Genomic DNA, 16,156 nt, shown 5'->3' on the forward strand with positions numbered 1-16,156 from the left:
ATATCTTCGTTGACCCAAGAGGCTGCAGATGCTGGAATCTGGAGCAACAAACAATCTGCTACAGGAACTCAGTGGGTCAAGCAGCATTTGTGGGGGGGGGGGGGGGGGGGGTGGAATGGAATTGTCGACATTGAGTATTTCAACACGCAATGTTGATAATTCCTTTCTCCAACCCCCCCCACTCCCCCCCCCCCCCAACCAACCACAGATGCTGCTTGTCCAGCTGAGTTCTTCCAGCACATTTGGAGAGCATTCTGACTGGTTGCATCACAGCCTAGTATGGAAGCTCCAATGCACAGGATCACAAGAAGCTTCAGAGGGTTGTAAACTCAGCCAGCTGCATCATGGGCTACCATCCCCACCACCGAGGACACCTTCAAGAGGTGATGCCTGAAGAAGGCGGCATCCATCACCGAGGACTCTCACCAGCCAGAACGTGCCCTCTTCTCATTAATACCATTGGGGAGGAGGTACAAGAGCCTGAAACATACACTCAACAGTTCAGAAACATCTTCTTCCCCTCCACCATCAGGTTTCTGAACAGTCCATGAACACTACCTTGTTATTCCTTTTTTAAAAATAGCACTATCTATCTATCTATCTATCTATCTATCTATCTATCTATCTATCTATCTATCTATCTATCTATCTATCTATCTATCTATCTATCTATCTATCTATCTATCTATCTATCTATCTATCTATCTATCTATCTATCTATCTATCTATCTATATAGATGTCTTTGCACTGTACTGCTGCCGCAAAACAACAGATCTCATGTCATATAAATCAGTAAGTTCATATGACTTACTGATTTATCAACTTCTGATTCTGATTGTTTGTTGCTCATATCTTTGTAGTTAAGAACCTGATTTCAAATTGAATTTAATTGTTTTTGATTTTTATATAAAATTCTATCATTAGTGATGATTGTTCTTCCCTAAAGAGTCCTTAACTATCATATTATTAATTAACCATTTCTTATTTGTATAATAAGGGTCTTTGACCCAAAACATTACTATTGTTTCATTTCACCATAGATGTGGCCTGACCTGAGTATTTCCATCATTTTCTGTTTTTATTGTCATTGCATAACACTATCCAAAATGGTGAAAGAAAATCAAAAGTATTGCTGATGCCGTAAATCTGAAATAAAAGAAAATTAAGAAAACACTCAGCAGACCGGGTAGTATCTATGGCAGGAAAAACAGTTAATGTTTCAGGTCTGAGACCCTTCATCAGAACTGATCAAGTTCTGACTAGGGGTCTCTGTCCTGAAATGTTACCTGTATCATTAACAGTTCCCTTGTTTATTCCTTGGCACACTGATCTAGAAATCTTCTATTATTCATTTCATGAATTTATCTTCCACTCTACTACTGCTAATCTAGTTTTCTCGGTGTATATACATGTGTGTATATATATATTCATTCCTCAATAAATTTTGCATTACCCTAGCTGTATACACCTCTAATTTCTTCCTAAATTACCACTACTGCTTGTGTAAGACTATCAACAACACCACCAATTTGTGTGTCATTTGCAAATTTACTGATCAAGTCTCCAACATTCTTAGCCAGATTATTAACGTATATAACAAACTAGTCACAGGCATCCAGTCACACGCAGACACAGTAGTGTAGCAGTTAGCGTAACGCTATTACAGCGCCAGCAACCCAGGTTAATTCCGGCCACTGTCCGTAATGAGTTTGTACGTTCTCCCCGTGTCTGCGTGGGTTTCCTCCCACATTCCAAAGACATACGGGTTAGGAAGTTGTGGGCATGCTATGTTGGTGCTGGAAGCGTGGCAACACTTGTGGGCTACCCCCAGAACATACTATGCAAAAGATGCATTTCACTGTGTGTTTCAATGTACATGTGACTAATAAAGATATATTATCATAAAAACAACTCTCTACTATCACCCACCCACCTACCTTCACACCTCTCCTGAACTCATCTATCACCTCTGCCCCCTCTCCTGACCTTCTTATTCTGGTTTCTGCCCTCTTCCTTTCCAGTCCTGATGAAGGGTTTCAACCTGAAACATCAACTGTTTATTTCCCTCCATAGATGCTGCCTGACCTGCTGAGTTCCTCCAGCACTTTGCCTGATTACCAAGCCAATTTTGGATCTACTTTGCTAAGTTGCCTTGGATCTCATGGGCAGTTTCCCACCTGGGACCTCGTTGAAGGCCTTACTGCAGTCCATGTAGATTACATCAACTGCATCACCATCAAAAATACATATTTTTTTACCTCTTCAAAAAAGTTTGGTCAAATTGGCAAGACAGTATCTGCCCCCTAACAAAGCCATGTTAACTATCTTTGGTTGATCCCTGTCTTTCCAAGTGTAAATTAACCCAGTCTCTCAGAATTTTTTCCGATAACTTTCCTACTGCTGCCAGTAAACTCAGGCCTGTAATTACCAGGCTCATCCCTCCTTTCTTTCATTTGTGTCCTGCTGGAACAGTTCCTCCCCTGTACTGGTGCCAATGGCGCATCAATTGAAACCCATTTCCCCCGTACCAATCTTAGTGGCCTGATCTTATTGACCCTCTGGTGATTTGTACATGGCATTGGTGTAATCTACACCCTATAGATCTGTTTTTTTTATTTGAATACTAGATGTACCCCTTCAGCAGAACTTACTCCTTTGTCTTATCTTTTTTTGTCGGCAACATCCTCAAATTCCCTCTGCACCCTCTCCAGTGCAGATACATTTTTCCGGTACTGTGGTGACCAGGACAGCACACAGGACTTGTGAATGGTTTGATTTCCTCTCAGGTCATGTCCAGTATGTTGGGGGATGTCAGTGGCTAAGGAATGAAGCTTGCATTGGCAATTAAAGACGATTTTATTGCAGTATATACAGTCAAGCTACCTACGGCTGAGAGCACTGAAACAAGTAACTTGACAGTAACTTGAGATTGGCACCAATTTCATAACATAAAGAAATCCCAAAGTTGCTTTCAATGATTAAGCATGCCTTCACAGGCTGCTTGGCGCTATCTTCAAGGCAGTTAAGCTGAAATCACAAATTGAGGTGAATTTAAGCTTTTTACCTCATGAGAATCTAAAGCTTAGTCATACGATATCTGTGAAATTCCAAACATCTACTCAGCCTTGGTCCACAGCTGAGTGAAACATTACTTTTGCATTGAGTTACCTGTTTCTCAGTGCCAGGTGTTTGGCTGAAGGGTCCCTGATCGTCTTTGCTTCAATCCAACAGGGACTGGTGACGGAGACCAGCATCAGGATCTTCAGCTACTGGTGGGCAAAGGTTGGAATCTAAATAGAGGCCTCTTTATCTTTAGTTACGGAAACATTTTAAAATTGCTGGCACCACTTGTTCGCACAATGACAGCAAACAGAATTGGTATTCCCCTCTTCAGACCACATAGCTCTATCGCTAGGCAACTGTAACCTGGTTACCCTGGGAGATTGACGGGAAGCAACTAGGCTTCTCTGATTGGCCGGGCGAGAACCACGTGGTACCAGTCGCGCCTGGTCAACCGCCTTCGCGCGTCAAACAAACCTGACTGTGGAAATCGGGTCCCGCCTACTCGCTGCTGATTTGCCTATTAGGCTGACGGAGGGTCGTAAGGGTGACGGGTTGGTTATTCCACCTGTCAATCACCTTACTAAGCTAGGGAGTCTCTGGCAAAATGACTTCGTATTTTGAGGAGCATAACTGCGAGCCGACGAATCCTGAGGAGCAGTATCGACAGAACGCGTTGTTAGAGCTGGCGAGGTAGAACTTTCCATAACCTTTACAGTGTGAGGTGAAATAGACGGAGGGTGAAAGTACTTCTGTGAGATGTCAGGAGGGAAACAAGCCTCAGTGTAGGCCCGTGACCTGCTGCCGATGTGAAGTAAATCAGAAAATGCTGTAAGGTCTCAGGACCGGCCGAATCTTGTGCTAGACGTTCAGTTTTGGTCGCCCTGATACAGGAAAGTCGCCATTAAGCTGGAAAGAGTGCAGAGGAGATTCATGAGGACTCGAGGGAGCGAGTTATGGAGGGAGGTTGAGCAGGTTGGGACTCTTCATTGGAGTATGGGAGACTGAGGGATGATCTTATAGAGGTGTATAAAATAATGAGGGGCATAGATAGGGTGAATGCACACAGTCTTTTTCCCAGGGTTGGGGACTCAAGAACTAGAGGACGCAGGTTTAAGGAGAGAGGGAAGAGATTTAATAGGAACCTGAGGGGCAACTTTCTCACCCAGAGGGTGGTCAGTACATGGAATGAGCTGCCAGAGGAAGTGCGTGAGGGAGGTACATTAACAACATTTAAAAGATACTTGGACAGGTACGTGGATTGGAAATGTGTGGAGAAATGTGGGCCAAAAGTGGGTAAATGGGACTAGATTGGATGGGAATCTTAGTTGGCATGGACCAGTTGGGCTGAGGGGCCTTTATCCATGTTGTATGACGGTACATCTGTGGAGTGAACACAGGAATTAAGCTTCAGCTTGATGATCTTTCATTAGAACAGAGAAATTAGTTTGTCTCTCTCTTCATGGAAATAGTGGAGAGCAACATGCCTGGAGTGAGTGAACAGTAAAAGAAGTAATTAACATGAGTCAAAAAAAGAAATGCATTGGAGAGGTTAGTAGATCTGAATGGTGATAAATTGCCTGATGACCTGCACCCAAGGTTTTAAAGTAGGTAAGTGTGAGGATACTGGATGCACTGCTTGTGGTCTTCCAAAATTCTGTTGGTTCTACAGTGGTGTCCACAGTCTGAAAGGTAACAAAAGAAAGAGAAAGCAGTAAGTTTGTAGACCAGTTAGGCTGATGTTAACAGGAGGTTAAATGCTAGAATTTCTCATTATGGAAATGGTAGCATGGCTCAGAGAGCTATAATAGCATTCAACATAAAAAGGATACTAGAGGAACAGTGCCTCATATTGGTGTTGGTTTATTATTGTCACTTGTACCGAGGTACAGTGAAAAACTTGTCTTGCATCTGCCTGAGGATTCTACAGTCCAATGGTATGAACATTGAATTCTCCAATTTTAGGTAACCTGCTCCCCCTCTATCCCTTTCTCTCTCCTCTTGATCTACCCTGGCCCTCCTACACCCACCTTAGACCCAGCCCCCTATCACCCAGTTTCTTTTCCCTCCCCCACCTACTCTATCTGCCCATCACCCACACATTACTCCCACTGGGTTTCACAGGAACTCAGGCCACAGTATGTTATAGGTAGTTTGGAAACCAGCGCCCTGGTGTGTCAGATGGATCAGGGGGTTCCCTACCTCTTGCTCCACCCCTTCCTCTCACCTCTTTATACTGGCTATCTCCCCTCTACTCTTTCAATCCAGATGAAGGGTCTCAACCCAAAACATCAACTCTGCATTTCCTTCGACAGATGCTGACTGATAGTAGTAACAAGAAGAGGGCATGTCCAGGATGGTAAGCATCCTTAATGATAGATGCCGCCTTCTTGAGGCACTGCCTCTTGAAGATATCCTCGATGGTGGGGAGGGTTGTGTCCATGATGGAGATGGCTGAGTTTATAACCCTCTGCAGCATCTTGCAATCCTGTGCATTGGAGCCTCCATATCAAGCTGTGATGCAACCAGTCAGGATTCTCTCCACTGAACATCTATAGAAATTTGTAAGAGTCTTTGGTGATGTACCAAATCTCCTCAAACTCCTAATGAAGTAGAGCTGCTGGCATGCCTTCTTCGTGATTGCATCAATGTGCTGGGCCCAGGATAGATCCTCTGAGATGTTGACACCCAGGAACTTAAAGATGCTCACCCTTTCCTCCGCTGACCCCTCAATGAGGACTGGTGTGTGCTCTTCCGACTTCCCCTTCCTGAAGTCCACAATCAGTTCCTTGGTCTTGCTGACGTTGAGAGCAAGGTTGTTGTTGCGACACCACTCAATCAGCTGATCTATCTCACTTCTGTACGCCTCCTCATTGCCATCCAAAATTCTGCCAACAATAGTGGCGTCACTGGCGAATTTATAGATGGTGTTTGGGCCGTGCTTAGCCACACAGTCATGAGTGTAGAAAGAGTAGAGGACTGGGCTAAGCATGCATCCCTGAGGTGTGCCTGTGTTGATCGTCAGCAAGGAGGAGATGTTACTGCTGATCAGCACTGATTGTGGTCTCCCTAGAAGGAAGTCGAGGATCCAGTTGCAGAGGGAGGTACAGAGGCCCAGGTTTTGAAGCTTGGTTATTAGTACTGAGGGAATGATGGTTTTGAATGCCGAGCTTTCTTTCATCATCATTTTCCTGGTGTTTTGTTTTTGAAGAGACTTTTTGAAGCAGGGAAGCAACCTAACAAAATAAAGGTGCAGAAGATGACAAAGAAGAATGTCTGTAGGCCAAAATAAGAGTAATAGGATGGAAATATATGACTTTAAAATAGTTGCTTTGGCCAATAGGGAGCTAATAAAGTGTGCTAAGGGGAGGATTAATTTGCATAGAAAACATGGCAAGGCATGGGATGTGTGTTATGGTTTGGGTGACAGAGTAAGTGTCAGTGGAAGTGGCGATAAGATAACAAAGTTTGGAGCCATTGTTGGAGTAAATCATTGCTCTGTTGTGGCAAAAGTGGTCTTGCAATCAGATCTGATGCTCTTTTACTTCTGAGCTTGCTGTATTTTTCCTGTATTTGGCGTAATTAACTATTTTCTTATTTTTGCCTAATTGTTTCACTGAGATGAACTCACAGGTTTCAACTCTTTCCAGCCTTTCAACCTTCCTAAACTTCCACCAGTTCTCAAAGTCAAAGTCAAGTTTATTGTCATATGCACAAGTACATGTGTGCACAGGTGCAATGAAAAACTTACTTGCAGCAGCATCACAGGCACATAGCATCGTATAAGCAGCAGTCACAAGAAGAACATAAAACATATACACAATTTTTACAAGAAAGAACACATTTAGAACAAAAGACAAAGTCTCTCCTCTTGTTCAGTTGCGTTGAAGATTTCACTTCCTTTAACAAAACGTCCTTTCTCAAAATGTGAACCTGTTCTTCTCTTTTGATGGAGATCCTGTATATTTCTACAGTGTCCTTTTGATCATTTTGGGCTGTAGTTTTACAACCAGTTGATTCTACTCTGTCATCTCACTCCAATTATCCCTTTCTCTTAAGGGAGATGGGTAACTGAGTTCAGGAGACTATTTAAGAGTGTCCATTCAACTCCTGAATCCATCATGTTCAAAGGTCACATACAATCAATCAAAAATTTGTCCTGGGGAAATGTGATTTGTTAAAATGCACATTGTAAAATAAAAATTTGTGGAATAGTATCAAATATTTGATATTTCACTAAACAATTAGTTGAATTCTATTAATTGATTTTGACTTGTTTCTGAATTGGACTTCAGAGAATTGAAAAACACTAACATTATAATTTCCTTTTCGTGTGTGTTCTTTGGTTTAAAGGTCTCTTTTAGCGGGGATGGATCTAGACCTTGGACAAGTAGACTTTTCTGACTGGGATCACAGATTACCACCTGCAGCTAAAAAAGAGATTGTACAGAATCTTCCTTCTGTTCCTGTGACACCAGCACAGGCAGGTAGGTCTTTCAGTTCTGGCATGGTGGTAGTTGGAATTAAGAGTTCATGGTTCAGAATTATTAAATAACTGAACAATGCCGATGTTGGGGTGTGTCTGATTATGTGAATACCATGTGTAGTTTTGAGCCTTATAAATGAGAAGGTACTTGGTTTGACACCCTGTGATGAGAATACTTGACTTCCAGTGTCAAAGCACCGGTGTCACAATTGGCCTGTATCTTCTGGGCATTGAAATGGGGGACAAAAATGAGCATTTACTTCTCGTAGTCATCAACATGCCCTTTGGCCCAATCGTCCATGCTAACTGTGAGGCCTATTACACTAATCCTATTTGATCGCATTAGGCCCTTATCCACTTGTCCAAACATTGTAATTGCATCTATCACCTCCTCTGGCTGTTTGTTCCATATAACCACAACCCTCTGTGTGGAAAAACCTATCCCTCAGATCTCCTTTAAATTTCCCCCTTTTTGCCTTAAACATATGTCCTCTAGTTTGGACCCCACCCTAGTCAGAAGTCTCTATCTTATCTATGCTTCTCCATAACTTTATAAACCTCCATCTCCCAAGTTCCAGTGAGAAACCCAGCCTTTTCAATCCCTCCTTATAACTATTGTCCTCCATTTCAGGCAACATCCTGGTGAACATCTTCTGCACTCTATTGCTATCACATCCTTCTGTAGTGTGGCAACCAGAACTGTACACGATACTCAAAGTGTAGTCCAGCCAATGTTTTGTACAACTGCAACATGACATCCCAACTCTTGTGCTCAATGCCTTGACCTTTGGAGGCAAGTGTACCGAATGCAAATAAGCCTTGGCAAGTGTTGCAAGGCATTTTGTAGAAATGTACTCATGCACTTGCTGCCAGTGATGAAGGAAATGAATTTTACATATTCACACAGTCCATCTAATACCAGTTTTATACCCTACTTTTAATAGACATTGCAAGCAGCAGACTTTTAAAAACTGCAATACGACCAATCCCCCTGGTATACTCATGAAGGGGTTATGTTAAAAATGCCCAAATATTTTCTTTAAATCACCAGACTTGAATGTGATGAGAATACTTGACTTCCAGTCAGGGAACAACATTGAGGCTAGACACTTAAAATTCCTAGTCTGGCCAAATCTTACAGCAATGAAAGTGGATTTGAAGTGGAGTGGTCCAAGTCATTGGTGTGTGATCCTCTCATTTTCATTGAAAGGAAAAGTTCAAAAACTTCTGGCAGGTCATTTTCCTTCACGATAATTTTTTTTGAAAAACTGCAGATGCTGGGAATCTAAAATAAAAACAGAAAATGGTGGAAATACTCAGCAAGTCGGGCTGTGGGAAGAGAAACGAAGACCCTTCATATGAGCAGTTTTTATTTCATCTTCCTTCAGTCTTCTCTACTACTTTGCCCCAATCTCTTGCTTTTGGGTTTCCTAGCTCTCCCAATGTCCTCCTTTGGTTCTTCTACTCCACGAAACACAGCAACATTTGGGCAGTCGGCCAGCCTCTTACAGTCAAAGACTGCTGGGAATTGGCCTCCCATTGGAGAATGTGCTTGGTGGAGCAGTCATTGAAACAGTATGCTCTGAAAGGCAAGCACACAGCCAGCTTGGGCGGCCCACCAGTCACTGGAAGATCTGGCACAAAATTGAATTTTAAAAAATTGACCAAGTACACTGGGGTTATGCTGCCTCTCATTGCTGGTTAGGTTTATGAGTAGAACTCAATAGCTTTCAATATTATTGTCCCTCTTATTTTTGGCTCCTCTGAATCCTCTCTGGTTGTTTGTCCCAACTATTTCACTCTCCTGCCCTGCCCCCTCCCCCTCCCCCTCTCCCATCTCCTCTTCCATTAGTATAAACTGGATTAAGGACTCGAGGGATAAATCTTCATACAAGTTCAATTGTCAATCTAGATCTTAAGCACACAGGAAAATGATGCAGTCATTTAGCTTTTGAGGTCTTCTGCCATTTATAATTCATTCAGACTGCGACAAGCTTTTATTCTTCTTAGGAGTATGAAACAAGATTATTTCTCAGGACAGCATTATAATCAATTTAAGATTTAGATTTCTGGGAAGAGGATGCAAAAGAATTTTTTTTTAATGTAGAGGGGCCTTCTAACCTGGGGCCCGCTGCCTGTAGCATGTTGGAAAAAGTTAATCAGAGCTTTCTAGAGAAAATTGGATAGGCGTGAAGAAAAATAATTTGTAGGGAAATAGCAAAAAAAAGGTAGGGGAATTAGACACAGGATTATTCTGATAGGAGCTGGCACATGTCCTTCTGTGCCATAACAATTTTCTGATTTGATTCTGTCTTCAATCATTACTAGGTACTGATTAACGGAATTGTGTACAGTTCTAGTCACCACACTACAGGAAGGATGTGGTAACATTAGAAAGAATGCAGATGAGATACTGCAGAATACTTTCACCCCAACAAGAGTTCACTGCAACTTCTCCAGAGAAATTACAGAAATGCAATAAACACTGGCTTACTAGCAAAGGTTCATATCAGGAATGGATTTTTAAACAAAACCTGATTAATAGCCATGTATCAGAAAAGTGCACCTTTTTGTTTTCCCCAGACCTGCTTGGTAATTGCAGATTTCATTTAGATGAACAGTGTCATCGAAGTGTGTTGCAATATTATTCTGTACTGTATTATAGTAAAGATTATGTTCTTCTATTTCAGACAGGGGCCTCAAATGTCCAGTTTGCTTATTAGAATTTGAGGAAGAAGAGGTTGTGAAGAAAATGCCCTGTGAACATTTCTTCCATTCTGGTTGCATTGTGCCCTGGTTGGGAAAGGTAAGTGTGTGTGTGTGTGTGCCAGTCCTCTTCCTGCTCCTCGACTGGAGCCTTATAACTTAATTATGCAATTCCTTTTTTTTCCTTTTGTTTTAACTTCACTAACATCTTTCAAAGGTACTCTTACTAGGGTGGCTAGAAAATCAGTGACTACAGCCCCACCTAATCTCGAGATTTTGGGAGGGTTCTATCCTTAAACTTTTCCTTTCATTAACTTACCAATGACCACTCACATTTTTCTGCAGGCATTGTCCGTTTACACAAGTTTAGATGACGTCCTCCTGCCACACTTGGTAATCAAACTTGCTTGCCATCAGGTCATGCAGGGCATAACTTTCATGTCAAGGGCAATCTTGAATTCAGTTTCAAATCCATTTTGATCCATGGTAAAAGATTTTCTATTTCAAACTTCACAATATTAGCCAACCTTGTCCATGGCTTCCCTGTATTTATCTGATTGCTTAAGCTTTGTGGAAAATGGGTTAATGACTTTGGGTGAAGATCATTCATTGGAGCTGGGATGCAAATACTATTGAAGGAGCACATTTGAAACAAGAATCTATTCAGCTGCTAATGGATCAGTTTATTTCAAGTGCTCAATTTTTCTTTTTATTTCCACCACTTCTTTGTAAACCTTGTTCTGCTTCCTGGTGTCATGTCTCCTACACTTTTAGGTGACACTTTGACTTTCCTGAATTCTTCCCTGAATGATACAGGGGACTTTGTGTATTTGATGGGGAAGGAGCTTTTCTGTGCACAACACATTGTTGCATTGATTTACTACAGGAGCTCCCCAACCAGTGAAAGTTTAAATTTGTTTTATTTCTTGCAGACTAATTCATGCCCTTTGTGCAGACTTGAATTACCCACTGATAATGAAGAGTACGAAGAGTACAAGCAAGAGAAGGTAAGATGAGAAAACTACTACAGATGTTGAAGATCTGAAATAAAAATAAACGGCAGGAAATACCTACAGATTGGATGTTATAAGTCAACTGTTCACATTTCCAATTAATGACCTTTCATCAAAGCTGCAGAATTAGGGAACAAACAGTTCTTGTACAAATAGAGAGTTAGGAAAAAGATTAAGTGGTAGAAAGGACAAGTGAAGGTCTGTGATAGAGTGGAATCCAGATGAGAATAAATGACAAATGGGATAATGGCACAATGCAAAATGGGACAAATAAAACAGAAGATGGGTCTAGAAGAAATGTAAAACAAGTAAAAAGCAGAATGATTACCAACAATTGGCGGGGGAATAAAGGAGACAGGGTATGATTTGAAATTGTTGAATGCAGTGTGGAGTCTGGAAGGTTGCAGTGCTTTTACTTGACTTCATTAAGTTTCATTAGACCAATTACTGAGGCCAGGGAGGGTGTAGTGGGGATAGTGGAAAGGCAGGAAACTTGATGTCACAAAAACAAAAAAGTCTATGTTTGGTTTCCCCAGTGTAGAAGGAGCAGCATAATATAGTGAATATGATGCACTGAATTTAAAGAACTAATCTTTCATCTAGAAGGAGTGTCTGGGGCCCTGAATTGTGGGTAGGCAGGATCAAAAAAGGTCAGTATTCTATCCCCTATACTTGTACTACAAGGTATTATGGAAAGAGGAGGGGGCAATTAGGGAAGGGCAATAAATGCTGGCACTTTCCAGAAGTGCCCACATTGATAAATTCAAAGTAGTATGTTTTGTAGGTCACACACATTGCAGTGTGCCAGTGGTGGAGGGAATGAATGTGAAAGTGAATGTGAATTTTATGGTTTGGAAAATCATAGACACAACTATTGACATGTAAACTTATCTCAGTGTGATGCTACATTTGGCCTTTGAGCTGTGGTTTATAGATGGGTAGATTAAATGCTGAATCATCAGTTGAAAACCCTACATATTCGCCTCCAACCACCCTAGAGCTGAGAATATGGTCTGCTTCTGAGTATCTTTCTGTCCATATCTTGGAGTAGATTAGGAAATTGAATAGCCTGCCATTTTGCTGAATAAATTTGGACACAATGCCCACTTCAGTATTACACTGCTTGATGTCTGGCATTTGTGCAGCCACCCAAGTGGGAGGACATTGGGGATTAGGAAAAGGATTAAAATGACTGCTTGTACTCATGAGCAAAATCTGTGCTTAATCTGTTAGCATAGAATTAAATATTGTATTATCATTAAAGTACGTGATTTATTATCTACCTCTGTTAGGGGTCATTATCCAGAAACAAATGTTGCCTAACATTGCAAATAAAATATAAAGCAATATTTATTTCAGATTTTTAGCATGTTGCTATTGTTTGGTTATTATTTCATGGGCCCTTTCATGGGATGTTCCTAATATTTTAACCTATCTATGAGTAAGTAACTTATTCAGTACATTTGTGTATTTGTATGTCAAATGCACTAAGGAATGAAGTTGACTCATGAAGATTTGATATAACTCTATATTCAATCAGCAACATGCATTCACAATGAAGAGTTTATTGCTAAACACATTGAGAGTCTTGCTGTGATGAATTGAATAGAACCATAGTTCCTGAGTATATCCAGAAGGTTAATGGTTCATTGTTTGTTAGGAAGCCAGCATGTAGTATTGGATAAAAGAGTGGATCTTTTGTAGAACACACCATGTCACCAGGTGCTGCCATATCTACATGTCACTAGTACTTTTATGGAAGTGTTAGGTAGCATCAGATGCAAGGGATAAATTTTTGCATTCTTGAATCAGAAGTTTATTCTCCTTGCATAAAGTTGACTTAATGAAAAAAACTTGGAAGAACAAGATCACAATATAGGCTGGAATAAAGAAGAATTTTGACTGACTTAACCACAACCTCTTAAGAATATCAATCCCTTAACCAATTTAACTTGGTGAATAAGTTCATTGTCCTGGCCTCACTGCACTTGTTAACCTACTCACAACAGTTGATCAACTTGTATATTTTTAAACCAAAATAAAACTCCCAGTTATCAATCCTGAATGTGTGCCTGTTTGTCATATGGAATCATTATGGCTGAAGATGTGGGATTATCTCCACTAGTTAAGTATCCTGGAAACTACTACAAATACCATATGAGGTGCATCTTTTCGAGGCTGAAGCACACCAACTAAATTAAAGTTGTCGTGAATGGGAAACTGTCCTGGTGGAGGACAAGTGAAAGATACTTGGATGACCTGAACTTAGACTCCTGACTTGCTCATCAGGCAGCGCATTAGATAAACAGGACTGGGAGCAAATGCAGCCGATAGATGTCAGGGATCCCAGACTGACCACTCTTTGCAGCTAAGGAAAACAGACCACCAGCATCAAAGGAGCCAGGGAAGCTGCAGGTCCAGAGAACCACTTGGGAAATCAAGATCACTGTAGCATATTTTAATATGGATTGTTGACAGACAGGAGAATAATAATGCACAGTGATGACAGTTCTCAAAAGTGAGTTTTTTTTGTACCTCTAGGAGAGAAGAAAACAGAAGGAGCAGCGCTTGGAATATTTGCATGATGCTATGTACACGTGACCACCAGCAGGTGGCCTTTCTGGAAACATGCCCATCTTTGCTGTGCATTTGACTGGCTTCCAATTTATGTGGGTTGTACAGTGACCCCCTAGGCTCCTTGAGCATATACCAACTGGCACCATTCTTTTTCTTCCCTCTTTTTAAAACAAATGCAGAATAAGAATCAATGGCAGCTTCATGCAGCATGCATTAGAAAGTCCTAGAGTTGCACTTTACCTCCTTTTGCTCGTGTAGGGATACAACTACCATACTTATTGTGACTGTTTGTTCCAGTGGTGCTGTTGCTTTATAAACTTAACTCCTTTGTTTTAAATATTTAAAATTATTAATTAAAAATACTTTCTAAGAAACATCACTTTGTATGACATTCCCCTTTTATATATGCATTTCTTTTTATACAAAAAAGGTCTAAGTCATTGAGGCAATGCACTTTTGTGCCTGTGGGATACAGCTTGAGTTATTTCTTCCATTGCCCTGGCATCATTGTTTCTTGCTCCCTGTTAGCTACATGGTCCAGGCCATAGTTTTCCACTGGGATGCCAGCTCCCAGATCCGTTGGTGAGGTGTAAGGTAATATGGGTCCTAATGCACAAGTGGCCTGCCATGCTGACAGAACACCTTTGCCCCCAGGCTCACCGTGGTCAAAGCTGCCATTTAAATTGCATTCAAAATCACTTTGGACCTGTTTAAATAATGTTTCTTTTAACAAAATCAAAATTAATTGTAAAAGTTAAAAGACCAAGAACACGCAATACTTGAAACAATTGAAATATTAATTTAGTTGAATCAAATAAATATCTTTGCTTTACTTTTCGTAGTTCTTCCATTTGTGTCTGAGTTGAACAAATGGAGATGTTTGCATTCCATGAGGCACCTGCCAAGAGTACACAGGTACTCCACAGCTAGTGCTTTGAACAACGTGCTGTTGCTACACCCTCTGCTCAGGAAGAGCCTAGTTTAAGGTAAATCTTGAAACAAGACAGGCCCAAATGTTGTGCAGGGAAGCCATGTAATCATTTTTCGCCCAATCAGTTACTGATTATTTGATGCACATTTCCCCTTCCTATTTTCTAGGGAATGATTCATCCTTGGGTATGTTTCTGCTAGTCTCTTGTGGATATTTGGGAGAGAATATATAGTGTGCAATTATCAGCAATTTAGTTGACATGACATCAACAGCTGACATTTATATAGGGCTATTAATATGGGTGCACATCTTGAGGCAAATCACAAGAGCATAAGTAAGGGAAACTTTTAAATGCTTACTCGATAAACAGTGATACAACCCTAAAAGTAAAATTGCTAAATAAATTTCACCTTTTAAACTCAAACGTCATTGTGTTCAGTCTTGGTATTTTTATTTCATAATTTTTATCTTTACAATATTCACCTTTTGGGGAAAAAAGTCACTTCTATGCAAAATGCTATTCCATAACTATAATTCCATGCTTTAATGTGACTCAGAATAAAGACATTTAACAAGTTCTGCTTTGTTATAATTATAGAACCCTTCCCAATGAAAATTAATTGTTCAGCCAGACTTGATGAGTTTTGCAGAGGAAGAAAAATCACATTTTTTGTTTCAGGGAGCAAAAGCTTTCCCTATCATCAGCACAGAGTATTGTTCTTCACTTTGAAAAATATCCTGTTGTAGAGTATTCTCTTAACGACATTAGTAAATTGGAAAGTACTAGGGAAATGGGGTTAGAATCTGTGTATAGAAACAAAAACCAGCAGCACTCTAGCTATTTGATAGAAGGAAGACCTTTGGCTACCTATCAAACGTTTATCTAAATCATGCCTAACATTACTGCGTGTTGTCATCCAATTGTTTGATTCAAAGGTCTTCATTTCTTTTATTCTGGGAGTCTGTCCCACATGTAATTTCTGCTGTAATTAATGTACAATTTTCTGCTATCTCTTTCAAAGTAATTTCATTTTCTTGGCTCCCATTGTCCAAAGCTTACAATGTTGATTCCTTCTCTGAGCTCTTTTTACATGCCTTTCAAATATGAAAATTGGGCCAAGAGTAGGGGGATGCTACACAGCTTCATGACAGTGGGAGAAATCCACTCAGATTGTTGCTGCTGGAAAGAACACAGTTGTGCGTTGCAGAAAAGGATGGGGATATAATGATTGAGTTAAACATGTTAATAGCACAATGCCTGGAGGGAACAAATGGTGCCCTGGGCAAGTTCACACACAATGCCTGCTGTCTGGGGGAGGTCTGTCATCTTGGAGAAGAAACCATCCCCAGGAGACATGGGAAGAAAAATTAATGAGAAGAGT

General features: G+C 40.8%; 1 protein-coding gene across 1 annotated transcript; it reads left to right on the plus strand.

The window, feature by feature from the left end:
- Positions 1-3,618: 3,618 nt before the first annotated feature.
- Positions 3,619-15,198, plus strand: rnf181 (ring finger protein 181). Its single transcript, XM_052040866.1, has 5 exons — positions 3,619-3,754; positions 7,415-7,548; positions 10,238-10,353; positions 11,186-11,260; positions 13,808-15,198. The coding sequence occupies exons 1-5, from the start codon at positions 3,669-3,671 to the stop codon at positions 13,865-13,867; spliced, it is 471 nt and encodes a 156-aa protein (XP_051896826.1). The 5' UTR covers positions 3,619-3,668; the 3' UTR covers positions 13,868-15,198.
- The last annotated feature ends 958 nt before the right edge of the window (positions 15,199-16,156 follow it).

The sequence above is a fragment of the Pristis pectinata genome, chromosome 29, assembly GCF_009764475.1.
Source record: "Pristis pectinata isolate sPriPec2 chromosome 29, sPriPec2.1.pri, whole genome shotgun sequence".
NCBI lineage: Eukaryota > Metazoa > Chordata > Chondrichthyes > Rhinopristiformes > Pristidae > Pristis > Pristis pectinata.